The sequence below is a fragment of the Apium graveolens genome, chromosome 8 (genome assembly GCF_009905375.1).
Source record: "Apium graveolens cultivar Ventura chromosome 8, ASM990537v1, whole genome shotgun sequence".
In the NCBI taxonomy this organism is placed as follows: Eukaryota; Viridiplantae; Streptophyta; class Magnoliopsida; order Apiales; family Apiaceae; genus Apium; species Apium graveolens.
In genome coordinates this window covers 45,482,792-45,499,377 of record NC_133654.1, presented here as the reverse complement: position 1 = coordinate 45,499,377, position 16,586 = coordinate 45,482,792, and the positions used below count along the sequence as shown (strand labels likewise).

The following is a 16,586-nucleotide window of genomic DNA, read 5'->3' as shown; positions in this document are numbered from 1 at the left end:
TGGAAAATTTAAATGCTAGAGAAGATAATCCCGTTATTGATGGGATAATAGTATCCAAACAGAAAAGACAGCGGGTGGGAGAGGAGAAGGATGGGACGGGCATTATTTCAAATTTTGAAGTTGGGCTCGAAAATGGGCTGGATACTATAATGAGTGAAGATGAACAACAGAACCAAAAAAACTTGGCATTGGCGGGACCTGTCACCCAGGCCCGCCCGCCACAATGAGTATATTATTTTAGAACTGTAGAGGCTTGGGCAATCCTCGTACAGTTCAGGTTTTATTGGACCTTGTCCAATTAAAGAAGCCCATGTTTGTTTTCTTAATGGAGACTATGGTGAATCACGATAGAATTGAAGGTATTCGAGCTAAGATGAGGTATGAGGGTCTGTTTACGGTAGCTGGAACGGGACATGGAGGGGGGCTAGCTCTTCTTTGGAGACATGTAGCTAATATTAAGATAGAGTCATCATCTCAAAACTTTATTGATGCAGAGGTCAAGATAGATGATATTAATAAGTGGAGACTTACTTGTTTCTACGGTTTTCCGGAGAGGTCGAGGAGAAGAGATTCGTGGGATTTATTAAAGTCATTAGCAGCAACATCATCTCTGCCATGGGTTATTCTAGGAGATTTTAATGATTTACTTCGTGAGGAAGAGAAGATTGGGCGCCATAAACATCCAACTTGGCTGTTGAATGGTTTTAGGGAGACTGTGTTAGAGTGTGGAATCTCGGATTTGCCTATGGAAGGGTATCCATATACGTGGGAAAGAAGTCGCGGTACGGAAAGATGGGTGCAAGAAAAACTGGACCGGGTGTTTGTGAATGAGGGATGGAAATCACTTTTTCCTACAAATAAGGTTTATAATCTGATAGCACCATCTTCTGATCATTCTGCAATTTTTCTTCAAGTAAGTGTTTGGCGACCAGTTGCTAGAAATTACAAATTTCGTTTTGAAAACTGTTGGTTAAGAGAATCAAGATGCAGTGATATTGTTGCTGAAAGTTGGAGGAGAACGGAGGGGTTGAATATGGAGCAGAGAATTAAGGTATGTGGGTTTGAGTTAAAAAAGTGGGGGGATACTTTAGTAAAAGATTTTCAGAAGAGACTTCAGAGAGTGAGAGAGACAATGGAACGGTTTAGAGGTCTTTATGATGCTTACTCGGTGCAATGTTTGAGAGAGGCGGAGACAGAGTATGCCAAAATTCTTGTTCAAAAAGAAGATTTCTGGAAGCAAAGGGCTAAGCAGTTCTGGTTAAAAGGGGGTGATAGCAATTCTAAGTATTTCCATTCGTATGCTTCAGCAAGAAAGAAGAAAAATCACATTAATCAACTGAAGAATAGTGAAGGGAGTTGGGTGAACTGGGCTTCAGGGCTAGGCAATGTTATAGAAGACTATTATAGTGATCTGTTTGCTTCTAGAGGAGTGAGGGCTGACGAGGTGTTGGACTGTATTGGAGAACGAGTTACTGGGGCTCAGAATGAGGAGTTAATTCGTGATTTCAATGAGGAGGAGGTAAAACAAGCAATTTTTGCTATGCACCCGGATAAAAGTCCAGGACCGGATGGAATGAATCCCGGGTTTTATCAGAAATTCTGGAGTATAATTGGTAAAGACGTGGCTAAGGAGTGTATCTGAGTGTTAAATGAAGGTATAATTCCGGGGAGTCTTAACGATACAGTAGTGGTTCTAATCCCAAAGAAAGCGAATCCAGAAATGATGGCTGACCTCAGGCCCATCTCGTTGTGTAATGTAATGATGAAAATAATCACGAAGATGTTAGCAAATCGTTTAAAGGTGGTTTTACCAAGTATTATATCTGAAACTCAAAGTGCTTTTGTTCCTGGGCGTTTGATCACGGATAATGTAATTGCAGCTTTTGAGATGAATCATTGGATGCATAGGAAGACTAAGGGTAAAACAGGATACGCGGCTCTTAAGATTGACATGAGTAAAGCATATGATAGAGTGGAATGGGAGTTTGTTTTGGGTGTAATGGAAAAATTGGATTTTGATGCGAAGTGGAAAAACTGGATTCAGCTTTGTATGTCAACAGTTTCTTATAAATTCGCAGTTTCGGGGAATGAGATAGGTCCGGTGACTCCAAGTCGAGGTCTACGACAAGGGGACCCTATATCGCCTTATCTTTTTCTTCTTTGTGCTGAGGGCCTATCTGCGATGATCTGTAGAAAACAAGTGATGGGGGCTATTCATGGATGCAAAATTGCTAATGGGGCGCCTATTATCACTCATTTATTTTTCGCAGATGACTGCTATCTTTTCTTTCGAGCAACTGTGAGTGAAGCGGAGAATATTAGAGAGTGCCTTGTGTTATATGAGAGAGCTTCCGGACAACAAATTAATTTTCAGAAGTCAGCAATCTCTTTTAGTCGGAACAGTGTGGACTCGATTGTATAAGAGGTTTGTTAAGTTTTACAGGTGCAAGTTCGTAATGATGACATGTATCTTGGGCTCCCAAAAATGGTTTCAAGCAACAGATGGGAAACGTTTAGATATGTGAAAGAGAAGATATGGAATAGACTTCAAAGCTGGAAAGGAACAACTGTTTCTAGAGGAGGGAAGGAAATTCTGATTAAGTCAGTAGTGCAATCGATTCCATCTTATGTTGCAAGTGTGTTTCTTCTTCCAAAAAAGTTATGTGAGGACATAGAGATTCTAATGAACAGGTTTTGGTGGTTGTCGAATGTAGAGAAGAATAAGGGGATTAGGTGGATGGCATGGAATAAAATGTGTTATCCAAAGAAATTTGGGGGGATGGGATTTAAACGCATTCAGGAGTTTAATGTGGCTATGCTAGGTAAGCAGGCTTGGAGAATTCTTACGCAACCTCACTCGTTTATTTCAAGACTATTGAAGTCTCGATATTTCCCAAAGTGTAGGTTTGAAGAGGCCATTTTAGGAAATAATCCGAGCTATGTTTGGCGTGTATAATGGCAGCTCATCATCTTATTTGTGGTGGGAGTGTGAAAAGAATAGGAAGGGGGGAAACAGTAAATATTTGGAAGGATCTGTGGCTACCTAGTTGGAACCAAACAAAGATCACAACTCCGGTCGTTCAAGGGTTGGAGGAAGCCAATGTGAGTGGTCTTTTGAAGCTTGATCAACTGGAGTGGGATTTGGAGATTCTTAGAGACTTGTTCAATGAGCAAGATGTGGTTCAAATCCAAAAAATCCCGCTGAATTGTTCCAGGGAGGAAGATTCTTGGATGTGGATTGATGAGGAGAAAGGGAATTACTCAGTTAGAAGTGGCTATCGTAGACTTTGTCAAAATGAGTATGGTCTGCCTAACTCGGAGTTTGAGTTTAACGGGCTTAAAATTTGGAACTTGACTGTTCCTCCGAAGGTGAAAATCTTTGTGTGGAGAATGCTGCAGAACTGTCTTTCAACATTGGAAAATCTCAGGAGTCGTTTTGTTGAAGTTTATCCTATCTGCTCAGTGTGTCATAATCATTTGGAAAGCGCTGAGCATGCTCTGTTTTATTGCTCTTTTGCTCAGAGTTGCTGGAACAGAGTGAAGGTGGATGTTGCTTCAAGTCCAGACCTGTCGGTTAGAAATATAATGAAGGAGTTTTTTAAGACTAAGTCTTCTAAGGAGATGGAAATCATATGTTCAGTTGTATGGCAGATTTGGGATCACAGGAATAATGTAGTATGGAATAAAAAATTCAAAACTCCGTCGATGGTGGTTAATGAAGCAAGTGTGTATCTATTTCAATGGCAAAGGGCTCAGAGTAATCAGGTTATTCATAAGAAGTTAAATGACAGGGAAGGGGTTTTAGTGTGGAAGAAGCCAGTGTTGGGTTGGTTTTCGTGCAATATAGATGCTGCAGTGTTTGAAAAGGAAGGTAGGAGCTCATTTGGCTGTGTGTTAAGGAATGATCAAGGACAATTCATAGCTGCTTATGGAGGTTTCTGGACTGGTATTGTGGACCCGAAGATTGCTGAAGCGTTGGCGTTCAAAGAAGCACTTTCTTGGTTGAAGAGGAGGAGGCTTTCAGACGTGCATATAGAGCTTGATTCATTAGCAGTTGTTCAAGCTTTTGAGAGTAAATCGATGGATTCCTCTTACCTGGGAGCTATTATTGAAGATTGTCATTTTATAGTCAAGGACTTAGGGTCCTATTCAGTGTATTTTGTTAGACGTTCAGCGAATACAGTGGCTCATGTTTTGGCTAGAGAGACTGGTTCTATGTCTGAATGGAAGGACTGGTGTGATGTACCATCCTTTCTCATCGATGTGTTACATTCTGATTTATTTTAAGCTCGTTTTGTTTGGTTTCAAAAAAAAAAACACATGTCCCAGCCCTAAAAATAGAAAAATTTAAACGGTTCACAGGCATCTTGAACTCGAGAAAACAAATCAATTTTGTCTATAAATTTTAGATTGTTTAACTTATTCAAACATATTGATGCACTTATAAAAAATTGAAGGGACCCTATTTCAAAACAATGTTATTCACTAAATATCCAACACTACTCGGATTACAATTAAACTATCGGTCACCTCAATCCCAAAGCGATGAAATTCTGAAACAGCCAAATATTAAAATAATAATTTAACTAAATTTCAATAAAAAAATCAAAATTTAAATGAAATGTAATTTTGAGATCAGATTGGGATATGCAGTAGCCCTTGCTTGACCTGTGTGTTGTTTGTTTGTACAGGACCTAGGTGTACTGTTCTGGAATAGAGATGCACAAAAAGCCCGGGCCCGAAAATCTGGCCCGGCCCGATCCGGTCAAAACCCGGTCAAACCCGGCTTGGTCAAAGCCCGACCCGGTCCCGGCCCGGGCTTCGGGCCTCGACGGGCCCTATATTTTTAGGCAAAGCTCGGCCCGGCCCGGCCCGGCCCGGCTCGGCCGGTTAAAAGCCCGGGCTTCGGCCCGGCCCGGCCCGATTAAAAGCCCGAAAAAGCCCGGTTATAATCTGATTATTCTAATATATTTTCTTATATATTTATAAATTTACATTTACTATACATATAAATAATACTTTAAACACATATATATTTATATATTTGTGATTAATAATATTATTTATATACTTCGTTACATAAATAATGAAAGAAGATATAATAAGTACACTATATATATTTGGATATCATTGTCATGAATATTTGGATATCATTGTTATCATAACAATGATATCATTGTTATCATTATTATCATAACAATGATAAAATATATTATATAAACATGTTTATTTTTTGCGGAACTTAAATATTTTCAACGAAGTAATGTTTTCCTAAAATATTCCATGTAAACTAATATATTTTTACGATGATCTAGTTGCTAACACATGTATTCTTTGGAATCTCTAATAATATTAGATCCGATTTAAATTAGAAAAAAGCCCGGCCCGATCCGATCCGGCCCGAAAAAAAGCCCGGTTAGGCCCGCCTCGAGGGCCCAAACGGGCTTTGAAATTTCCGGAAAGCCCGGCCCGGCCCGGCCCGGTCAAAGTCAAAGCCCGAAAAGCCCGGCCCGGTCAAAGCCCAGGCTTTTTAAGGCCCGGTGGGCTTTTTGTGCATCTCTATTCTGGAATAATCAACAACTACTCCTTTGTTTGTACTGCTCCATTTTGCAATTTAACGTAACCTTTATCCTCTGTCCTCTTCTTGTGTTTCAATAAAAACAAACGCAACCACTACTTCTAAGCCCAAAACGGCACACTGTTTTGTGTTATCTTTTACTTTATAGTTTCTTTCCAAATGAATACAGTCATTTAATACTTAAAAATAGCAAATTGATATTATTAAAGTGAAATGATACCGTAACATACAGCCGGGATAAACCGATAAACATGCCCCCCTTCAGCCTCACAAGTCACAACTATAAAAATAAAATGAAATTTACAATTTTCTTTTTTGTTTTTAGGGAAAATGGATTTTTTCGTCACCTCACAAGTCACAACTATAAAAATAAAATGAAATTTACAATTTTCTTTTCTGTTTTTAGGGAAAATGGATTTTTTCGTCACCTAACTTATGATATTTTTAGAAATTTACCATTCAACTGTTAGGTTCATATTTGTTTTTAGTCACTAACCTTAGGTTCGGATTTGATTATTAGCATTATGTCAATTTTTTGTAGCATTATTAAAATATAGTGGTAGTCTATAATATTTTAATGATTTAATATATATCTATATCTTTATATATAGTACCCCATGTGTCCCTCAAGGCGTTTACTTTGCTGATGAGAGTTTGAAAAGTATTTTAAGACTCGTAAAAAATGTAGTTTCATGAATTATTTTAAAAAAAATTCTTCTGAATAATAATTTAATGTTTAAATTTTTATATACAAAAAAAATCTTAAAAATAAGTTATAAACTATATTTGTAAGAAAAATATCTTGTGAGAGCTGTTTGATTTAATACCAAATTCACATTATTACAATATTATTCTATTTTTGTGTTTATATATATACTTGTTTCACAATTCTATTAGAGTGGATGAGTTTATATTTTTGATTTTGGGTCAGTAAAATTTGCATGAAGGAGTTGTGATTAGGGATTTCATTTGGTTTTTGAAAGTGTCGTTTGGTAAAATATTGATATGTACATTTTTAATATTTTTAGTACTTTATGATCAGTTTGCTAATTTGATTATATTGAATATTTTATTATTTTTATTTTCCAATAATTTTAGTACGGATTGGGATGTCTCCTCCTTATAATTTTAGTTTTGAGCTTAGTATTCCATCTAAAAAGTAAAAGATGTACTCCCTCCGTCCCTCCCAATTGTTATCGTTTCTGGCAGAGTGTCCGGCACGCATTTTAAGATGAAGAAAAAGTATAGTTCTTTAACTTTTTTTTAAAATTTTATTTTTCTGAATAAAAGTTTAAACATTCTATTTTTATTCAGAATAAGAAAATTTTTAAAAAAAGTTATGAAACTATACTTTTTATTCATCTTAAAATGTGTGCCGGACACTCTCCCAGAAACGATAACAATTGGGAGGGACGGAAGGAGTATATGAACTTATTTTATGCATCTGTTTACAATATATATACATCTGTTCTGATTAGATTTTTAAACTAATATGCGTCCTTCCGATAACATACATATATAATTCAGACATTATACGACTCCTCCAATCTAGCAAACTCATATAAGTTTTTTTATAAGACACATATGACACTTTTTGTACTGGTTATCACTATATTTTAGTAATGCTATAGAAAATTGACAAAATACTAATAATCAAATCTGAACCGAACGTTAGTGACTGAAAAAAATTCGAACCTAATATTAGTGAGTAAAACAAAAAAAATTATAATTGAGTATTAAGTTTCTAAATACATTTTAAGTTGGGGGACAAAAAAATTCATTTTCCCGAAAAAAATTCGAACCTAACATTAGTAAGTAAAATAAAAAAAACTATAATTGAGTGGTAAATTTCTAAACACATATTAAGTTGGGGGACAAAAAATTCATTTTCCCTTGTTTTTAACCTATATTGTACTTTATACATTGAAAGTTGCACTTTAACCTATAGTGTATATCTTTATTTTATGAGATAAATGCACTTTGCACCCTCAAACATAGTTGAAAAAACAATTTTGTACAAGAACTTTCGGAAATATAACTTACACCCCTCAACTTCAACTTACTAATTCAGTATGCACCCTTTTGCAGATTATAATTAAAATAATAAGGGATAAAAAGGGAACTTTATTTTAAAATGTAAATAAATTTTAGTTGGAATTTCAAAAATAAGTTAAAATATTTATAAAAATGATTTCTTGTATATTAAATATTAATATTGATCAGAATATTTTCATTAAATGCACTTTAAAATCATAACGACGTCAAAAACTTTAAAATGAAATAATTACATTAAATTAAATATATTTAAAAAATATATATATAAAATTATTTTGAATTTAATTTTGGTAGAATTATATAATATTTGGCATTAATAATATTACTAAAATTCAAAACTCAACTATATTATATTATTCAAAAAATTTAAAGATATTATTTTATAGCTATAATAATAAATTCAATTTTTAATATAATCTGAAAAATAAAAAAATTAGTTTAGTTAATATTTTACTGAAATTCTCATTCTACCCTTACTTTTTTAATAATAACCGTCGAAGTAGTGCGGCAAACTGAGTTTCCAATACTATTGATACACATTTGTTTTTGAAACAAAATAAGAGGGTGTAAAGTGCAATTTTCTCTTATTTTATTAATAAAATGACAAAATAGAAACAAACTAAAAATAATTATATACTTACAACGATGAGTTAACTCAGATGATAAAAACTTATTTATTGTTATTACAATTTTTGAGAATTTGATTCCCTGTTATACTAATTATATAAAAAAAAATGTGTCTCGTGTTTAAACGTAAGTTGTTATTTTTACTGATAAAATTTTAAATAATAACGGGATGTTCTGCAATATAAGTAATCATCTATAAAATCTAAATGATATTTATTTCAAAAAAACAAATTCAATTATTTAACTTTTATATATTTAAAATTAATTACTCAATTCAATACTGAGCCTAAATTAAATCTTGATCTAAAAAAACAAACATGGAAACAAAGCCAAACAATGCACAATGACCATAATTACCCTTCCGCTTTATGTATTTCTGTGGGTTGTTGGTACTTAATTATTACCATTAACTTTTGTTTCTCTCTTGTTGTCTTGAGATAACCAAGAGCACGAGCTTTACACAAAGCACACTTATATAACCTCAGGATACTTGCAAAATTTCACCATCCTAAAAACCCAACTCAAATATTTAAAAAAAAATGCACACTTTTCTTGATGACTGATAGAGGAGGCTAGCTCTCTTACATGAGAGACTGCCTTCCTGTACATTCTAAAACCAACCCATTTTAAAAGAACCTAAATTAAAATACCCCTTTTCTTGAAATCTTTAAAACCCCTTCATTTCATAGTTTGTTAATTGCAGGTGTTGTGTTTGATAGTTTGTTTGAGTGAATGGGTGAGTCACAAATGGATGGTAGTAAGTATGTTAGATATACAGCTGAACAAGTTGAGGCTTTGGAGAGGGTTTATGCTGATTGTCCAAAGCCAAGTTCTTCAAGAAGACAGCAGCTTATGAAGGAAATTCCTATTCTCTCTAACATTGAAGCTAAGCAGATCAAAGTTTGGTTTCAGAACCGCAGGTTTGTTGCTTTCTTTCAATTTAGTGTATTATTACTTGTTGTGTTCCAGTTTGGTGTTGTTTTTCTTGCAATTTGATTAAAAAGTGAAGTTTTTCCTGACATTTCCTTAATTTGGTCATTTTACTTGGGTGTTTTTTTTGATTTAACTTGTTATATGAACTTGGAAGTATTGAATTAGAAGTTACAAGGACTCTCTCTCCCTTTCTCTCTTCTCTCTCTCTCTCTCTCTCCCCCCCCCCCCCCCCACATTTGTGTTGTGTTTCATTTTCTTTTAATATATCATATAATAAAAAGTTAGTATTTTTAGTGTTAATCATTTACCTCAAATGCCTAGATTTTCTTTTGTTCAAGATTGATGCTTTTTAGCTTGTTATATGAACTACGAAGTGTTATGTCAGAAGTCCCCAACGAGAAATGGTTTGCTAATTTGTGTTGGATACTAATTATTAAAGCTAAATGAATAAAGTTTGCTTAATTTAGTGGGTTTGATCTGGCTATTTTGGTTCACATGTATCGTGATATTGGATTAGTGTTGTCATGTATTAGGGACAAGGGGCCTTGCATGTAAAATTTTTAGAATCATTTTAGGTGTTTCTCTTTATTTCTTTTATTTGCTAAATGTTAGTTTTTATTATCCTGAAGGAAGTTAGTCCTCTTTTGGCATGTTACTCTGAATTTGTTAAATTGGATATGGTTCCTAGGCCAACAATTGCTCTATAAGCAATTGGCGAGCTATGCTTTTCTCTGGATGTTTACTCTGTGTTTGTGCCTAATTATGATGGTTGATCCCCCGCGGCCGCGGCCACACAAGCATACAGCTGGCTGTAGCCTGTAGAGTGGAACATTATTCTTGAGACTGTTTTAACTGTAAATTTGTGATTATCTTACGTATATTCCAAAACTTTTTGACCCAATGTTTTGGTAAAAGTATAATCAATGAAATGTAAACCTTCTAGTTCCTATAAAGACAGAATAAACGTGTTACTGTTTTATTTTATACTTAGATGTCGTGAAAAGCAACGAAAGGAAGCATCTAGTCTCCAGACCGTAAACGGGAAGCTGAGTGCCATGAACAAACTGTTGATGGAAGAAAATGACCGCCTGCAGAAGCAGGTCTCTCACCTTGTTTATGATAATGGATGCATGCGTACCCAACTGCATACTGTAAGTTCTGTTTCTTTTACTTGTTCATTCTTGTTCTAATATTATTTCCATCATCTTGAGCTGAATTTCATGTTGTTAAATGTGGTTATTTTTTCATTAGATAATTACGCTTCCATTTCTCTTTCGTGCAAACCAGTTACTATGTATATGAATTATTATAGGTATCACCAACGACCACAGACACTGGCTGTGGGTCTATGGTCGTGGTATCTGAGCAACAACAGCAAACCTCAACATCTCAGCATCCGCATAGAGATGCTAGCAGCCCAACTGGGTAATTAAAACTCTTTTACTTAAATCTTCTTATTATTGAAATTATTGCTTTCTATATTAACTGTTGACTTGGTTTATGTTCTAGTCTTCTTGCAATAGCTGAGGAGACCCTGGCAGAGTTCCTCCGAAAGGCAATTGGGACTGCTGTCAACTGGGTACAGATAATTGGAATGAAGGTACAACATTTTATGTTGTGGAGCGCAAACGTGTACATGTGCAGATTTATATTATTAATAACCATAATAATATTTTAGGCTAAATACATATCTTCTCACACGTGTTTTTGTTCTTTATCTTCTGTAGCCTGGTCCGGATTCTATTGGCAGTGTTGCTGTTTCCCGCAACTGTAGGGGAATAGCAGCTCGAGCCTGTGGTCTTGTAGGTCTTGAACCCAGAAAGGTAGATAGTTAAAATCTCTTATATATAGCTGACTGATATCTCCATAGCCTTATATATATATTTGTTTAACCAAGTTTGTTTGGTTATTATTTTCTCATTTTACATCCCAAAATACTTATCTTTTTCCAGATAGCTGAGATCCTTAAAGATCGTATATCTTGGTTCCATGACTGCCGTTGCCTAGATGTATCAAGTGTTTTTCCAACTGGAAATGGAGGAACAATAGAACTCGTACACATGCAGGTTCGTTACGGTTAAGTTTGAGCAATTAAATTTCGGCATATTGCATAGCTAAACATGTACTTGTACTTAATTGTTATCTCCTCAGACTTATGCACCTACGACACTGGCATCAGCTCGAGATTTTTGGACAGTAAGATATACTACAACTTTGGATGATGGTAGTCTTGTGGTAAGCTTTTAAGCGTAATTACATTAGCAGTTCTAACATGTTTTACATAGCAGTTGGGTGACTTGGGTCATCGTTGATCTCTGTTTTTATCATTGAAGGAACATCGGTCCACAAATATTCTATAGTAATTTATTTTTAATATCAGTTGTCCCTTTTTGGTTTATTTCTTGTGAGCAGGTTTGTGAAAGGTCACTGACTTCTTCAACGAGTGGTCCTATGAGGCCTCCCACTGCATGCTTTGTGAGAGCTGAAATGTTACCTAGTGGCTATCTGATAAGACCTTGTGATGGTGGTGGCTCCATTATTAACATAGTTGATCATATGGACTTAAACGTAAGTAAATATTATGTCACTCTAGTTCTTTATCATGCCATGGAATCTTATGTAGTGAACTGTCGTGTATTTTAGCCTTTGAACGTTCCTGAAGTTTTGAGGCCTCTATACGAGTCATCCACGATTCTAGCTCAGAAAATGACTATGGCGGTAAGGATAACAAATAGTATATGTTAAGTCTAGTATAAGTGGTTGCTTCTTCAAGCTCATTATTTCTGAATATTATTTGTAGTCGTTGCGACACATAAGACAGATTGCACAAGAAACCAGTGGCGAAATTAAATATACTGGCGGTCACCGACCTGCTGTTTTAAGGGCATTTCGTCAAAGACTGTGCAGGTAAAATTAAGCTATTAGTTTGATGAAATCTAATATATGATTCTGCTAACATCTTGCTTGTGGGTACGGATGGAATATTCAAAATTTCTCGTTGATAAAGGAAGTTGCTCAACAGGGGTTTCAATGATGCTGTCAATGGATTTGTTGATGATGGTTGGTCGACCATGGGTAATGATGGCTTAGAGGACGTTACAGTTGCCATCAACTTGTCTGCAGGGAAATTTCTGAGTTCCCAGTTCAACACATTGTCAATGCTCCCAACTTTTGGTGGAGTGCTGTGTGCAAAAGCGTCAATGCTTATTCAGGTACTTAGATCAGTTATTAATTTAATCATAACCGCTTAATATCTACTTTAATATTCTGCGCAGTTCAACCCTTGGGTTTGTACTTACTATAGTTGCACAAATTTCATGTACATTACAATTTTCAATGTCTAATATGCAGGATGTTCCTCCTCCTTTGCTTGTGCGCTTCCTGAGAGAGCACCGCTCGGAGTGGGCAGACAATATGATCGATTCTTACTCTGCTGCATCACTAAAAGCATCTCCATACACTGTTACTTGTGCAAGACCTGGTGCCTCCTCTAGTACACAAGTCATTTTGCCTCTTGCCCATTCTGTGGAGCTTGAAGAGGTAAACATGACTCATCTGTCTCTCTCTTTGGTTTTAACCATTTCTTCATCATCTTTGTAATTACTCTAGTAAAATCTTGTTTAATCTGTTTTCTTTTAGTTGTTGGAGGTTGTTCGGCTAGAAAATCGGTCATCAGAGCAGCTAACTTTGTCAGAAAATATGTACTTATTGCAGGTTTGTTACTCTTTTTTTATCTAAAATAAACATGGTATCTTTTGCTGGTAGTTGTGTGGGAATGACTTAAACTACTGTAACAGCTCTGCAGCGGAATTGATGAGAAAACAGCTGGAGGCTGTGCTCAACTTGTGTTTGCTCCTATTGATGAATCCTTCGCTGATGATGCTCCCTTGCTGCCATCTGGTTTCCGTGTGATACCATTGGATCCTGAATTAGTTCAGTAACGTTTCTGATTTGGCAATAATAACTTGGAAATAATCTGACAACATATAATTAATGTTACTAGGTCTTTACAGCAATTTCACTTACTAAAAGTTGGATCTAGTGTGTTACCCAATCTCTTATGTTTCTGTTTTAGGATAAGTCTACTGCAAACCGAACATTGGATCTGGCTTCTGCCCTTGAAGTGAGACCTGGTGGTGCACACCCCCACAGGGAAGATAATGCTGGGAGTTATAATCTTAGGTCAGTTTTGACTATAGCATTTCAATTTTCTTTTGAGAACCACTTTAGGGACAATGTGGCTGCGATGGCCCGTCAGTATGTGCGGAGCGTTGTAGGCTCTGTCCAGAGGGTTGCAATGGCTATTGCTCCATCCCGGGCTAGCTTCCAGTTAGAGCCAAAGCAACTGCCTGGGTCTCCTGAGGCTTTCACTTTAGCACGCTGGATTAGCAGGAGCTACAGGTAAAGTACTACAAATTATCCTGAAACCTAAATATGACTACGTTATTATTTAGTCTGCACTTCAAATATGAACAATAAACTGGATCTGTTTCTTGCTGGTATCCGAATATGTTTCATTTGATCTGTTGTACTAGACTATGCTATCGTCTTTGACTCTATCCTTGACCAAAATTTACTTATTTCTTTTTTATATAAGTAGTTTTAGCAATTTTATGGATAATAAAGTGATGCTGGCACTGAAGTCGTAATATTACCCCGTGTCTTATATCCTTAACAGAAACTATAAGTGAAGTTTCGTTTGTACTTGATTTATTATTTTCTGTCTTCCCCGTCCTATAATATATGCGAATATTGCTGTTCGTGTTAGGGTCCACACTGGTGCAGAGCTCCTCATGTCAGAATCTCAAGGAGGCAATGCTGTTTTGGAGCAGCTGTGGAATCATTCTGATGCAATACTTTGCTGCTCCGTTAAAACAAATGTAATAAAAGAACATCTCAATATCCATTTTCTTCCTTCTTCCAGTCATTATATTTGTTTCTTGCTTCATCTAAACAATGTAGTTCTTCATTATGTTTGCAAAATAAGGTACTTAAACTGTTATGTGTTGGCAAAATTTCTTGTATAGATATCTCCAGTCTTCTCCTTTGCAAATCAGGCAGGTCTTGACATGCTCGAAACTACGCTGGTGGCCCTTCAGGATATAATGCTTCATAAAATTCTAGATGATGCTGGTCAAAAAGTTCTCCTTTCAGAATTTTCGAAAATCATGCAACAAGTAAGAATCACAACAAATGGTTTTTCGATTTTTAGAGCTCTATAAGGTTATAGTACTACATATATTTGGGAAGTTTAGTAATAGAAGACCGGTATCCTGATTTCTAAAACTTTGAGGTGTTCCTCGAGATTATTTATCTAAACTACAATATCATTGGTTGCAGGGATTTGCTTATCTTCCACCAGGAATATGTTTTTCAAGCATGGGCAGATCCATATCTTATGACCAAGCCATTGTGTGGAAAGTTCTCAAAGACGATAATACCGATCACTGTCTTGCTTTTATGTTCCTAAATTGGTCATTTATATAATAGATAATTCGGAACCTTTAAGTTTAGGCTATGAACTTATGTATCTATGTTTCATGTGACAGCAGTTCTCGTCTGTTTTACTTTTGCTGGATAATGTAATGACCTAGTTCTCGTCTGTTTTACTTTTGCTGGATAATGTAATGACCTATGACTGTTGTGCTTGGATGTGTGGCTGAAGCTAATGAACTTTGTTTCTCTAATTGCATTTGATGCATATCTTTTTATTTGTTCTTGCTTTATATCAAATTATTATTTGTGAACTCAGTCCTGCTGTGCGTATCTTAGGAATTTTGAAATTGGGTGGAAGAAGCAAGTGTCCAATTCTTATGTCACTTTTGCTCAGTAGATATCTAAGATTTTTGTACTTCATTTTCCTTTTTATGTGCATAACCTTTGCTGCCATAAATTTTTGTAATTATGAAGGATGACTTTGCATATCTAACATGTACATCTTACTATAAACAGTACATTTTTGTGCATGTGTCCAGCTTTGCTACTAGCAGTAGCATCTTTTTCATAGGCACATACATTTATAGGGTGTAGTCATTAATATGGATATTTTGGGACCCTTGCCATCTCTCTCTGCAACACATCTATACTGTAGCCCATCCCTCCAATCCTAAGTTACAAAACATCAGTTTTATACTTTCTTCAAAAGGTTTTTACTAAAACACTAAAAAAAATTCTTTTTTTTTTTCTGAATGGAACTAACACTAACATTCTTGTTACTTTCGAGTCATTTTTGAACAAGGCCTCTCGTAATTTTCCGAGAGAGCAAATTTTGCAAGAGACAACCTTCGATATCTCTTATTCTTTGTCGTTTCTTAAATTCTACTTCTGAGCGGGACATATCGGTTTGATTTAAAATATCACATAGAAGTACTTGTCTAACTCTAACCTACCTTTTCTTTGTAGTCTTGTAGATATAAAATGTGTGGTGAATAAAGGGAAAGCTACAAGGGAGGGTAGCAGCATGATTATAAGTAGGGGATGATAATGGGTTTGGGTTCTGAAATCAATAGAGTGGCCCTGCATTAACCGCTAAACAACAATCAGATTGACTTATCAAGCCTTTTTGACTACTCCCTGCCTATCTACTTTTACAGTTTGCATTACTTCTGAGCTTAGTTATCAGGGGGACTTGTAGCTGTAACAGTTGCACCTCTTTAATACAGTTATTTTTACTTATAATTTTTGTGAGAGGGGATACAGTTACTGTTACTTTCTAAGAAGTTTGGAGAGGCTGAATCCCCGCATCCAATACTTGGACACACGTCGGACACGTGAATTCTGATACGATACTATTATGAAATTTTATTTTTAGAAATTGTAATCAAAATCATTTTAGCAAACGACATTCAAAAATTTAAGTATTCATGTCTATTAGTCACTACAAAATAATTGATTATCATATTTATTTCGGCATAAACTAAAAAAAATTACTTATATATTTGGATTTTAACTCGTACAAAATGAGGTACCATAACTGCATAAGCTTATAATTTTATAAATATTTATAAACGTGGAATCTTTATTGTTTTCTACTAACAATAAGCATCTACCCATATTTGATCCATCTACACATACTTGGATCAAATATGTGTATTCATTTACAGGGCTTATGACATGAAGTGATTTGATTTGACCAAGTTATATGATGACCCCCTCGAATCTGTAAAAGTATCCTCAAAGTCAAAACTCTCAACACACCTCAGTTGATACACCAGAGATATCTCACCAGAACCCATGTGACACTTCTGATGTGAATGTAAACAGGAAAAAATTATTACAAGAGAATCCACATTGTACTTGACTGAAATTTCATTATACTTAGACTGCTAATTTCTTCTTCATACGGTTCCGGTCTTTTCACCAATTACCTCACTCACACATTATGCTACTTCCA

The 16,586-nt window shown here is 35.5% G+C and overlaps 2 protein-coding genes across 2 annotated transcripts; both read left to right on the top strand.

Moving 5' to 3' along the window:
* Positions 1 to 2,485: 2,485 nt before the first annotated feature.
* Positions 2,486 to 2,956, top strand: LOC141679544 (putative mitochondrial protein AtMg00310). The gene has a single exon (XM_074486019.1). It carries the CDS (start codon positions 2,486 to 2,488, stop codon positions 2,954 to 2,956), a length of 471 nt encoding a protein of 156 aa, XP_074342120.1.
* A 5,730-nt stretch (positions 2,957 to 8,686) lies between these two features.
* On the top strand, positions 8,687 to 14,880 carry LOC141678113 (homeobox-leucine zipper protein ATHB-14-like). The gene is made up of 18 exons (XM_074484354.1): positions 8,687 to 9,180; positions 10,185 to 10,344; positions 10,506 to 10,618; positions 10,703 to 10,793; positions 10,921 to 11,016; positions 11,146 to 11,259; positions 11,345 to 11,428; positions 11,606 to 11,761; positions 11,837 to 11,911; positions 11,994 to 12,100; positions 12,216 to 12,405; positions 12,545 to 12,733; positions 12,833 to 12,907; positions 12,991 to 13,125; positions 13,269 to 13,594; positions 13,962 to 14,073; positions 14,221 to 14,370; positions 14,534 to 14,880. Exons 1-18 carry the CDS (start codon positions 8,993 to 8,995, stop codon positions 14,678 to 14,680), a joined length of 2,508 nt encoding a protein of 835 aa, XP_074340455.1. The 5' UTR covers positions 8,687 to 8,992; the 3' UTR covers positions 14,681 to 14,880.
* The last annotated feature ends 1,706 nt before the right edge of the window (positions 14,881 to 16,586 follow it).

Bases quoted from the DNA above. Each gene is read 5' to 3' on its own strand.
- LOC141679544 (XM_074486019.1), top strand. From the start codon at position 2,486: ATGGTTTCAAGCAACAGATGGGAAACGTTTAGATATGTGAAAGAGAAG.
- LOC141678113 (XM_074484354.1), top strand. From the start codon at position 8,993: ATGGGTGAGTCACAAATGGATGGTAGTAAGTATGTTAGATATACAGCT. The intron at 10,794-10,920 runs GTACAACATTTT...TATCTTCTGTAG, and splicing joins TACAGATAATTGGAATGAAG to CCTGGTCCGGATTCTATTGG. The intron at 12,406-12,544 runs GTACTTAGATCA...TCTAATATGCAG, and splicing joins AAGCGTCAATGCTTATTCAG to GATGTTCCTCCTCCTTTGCT.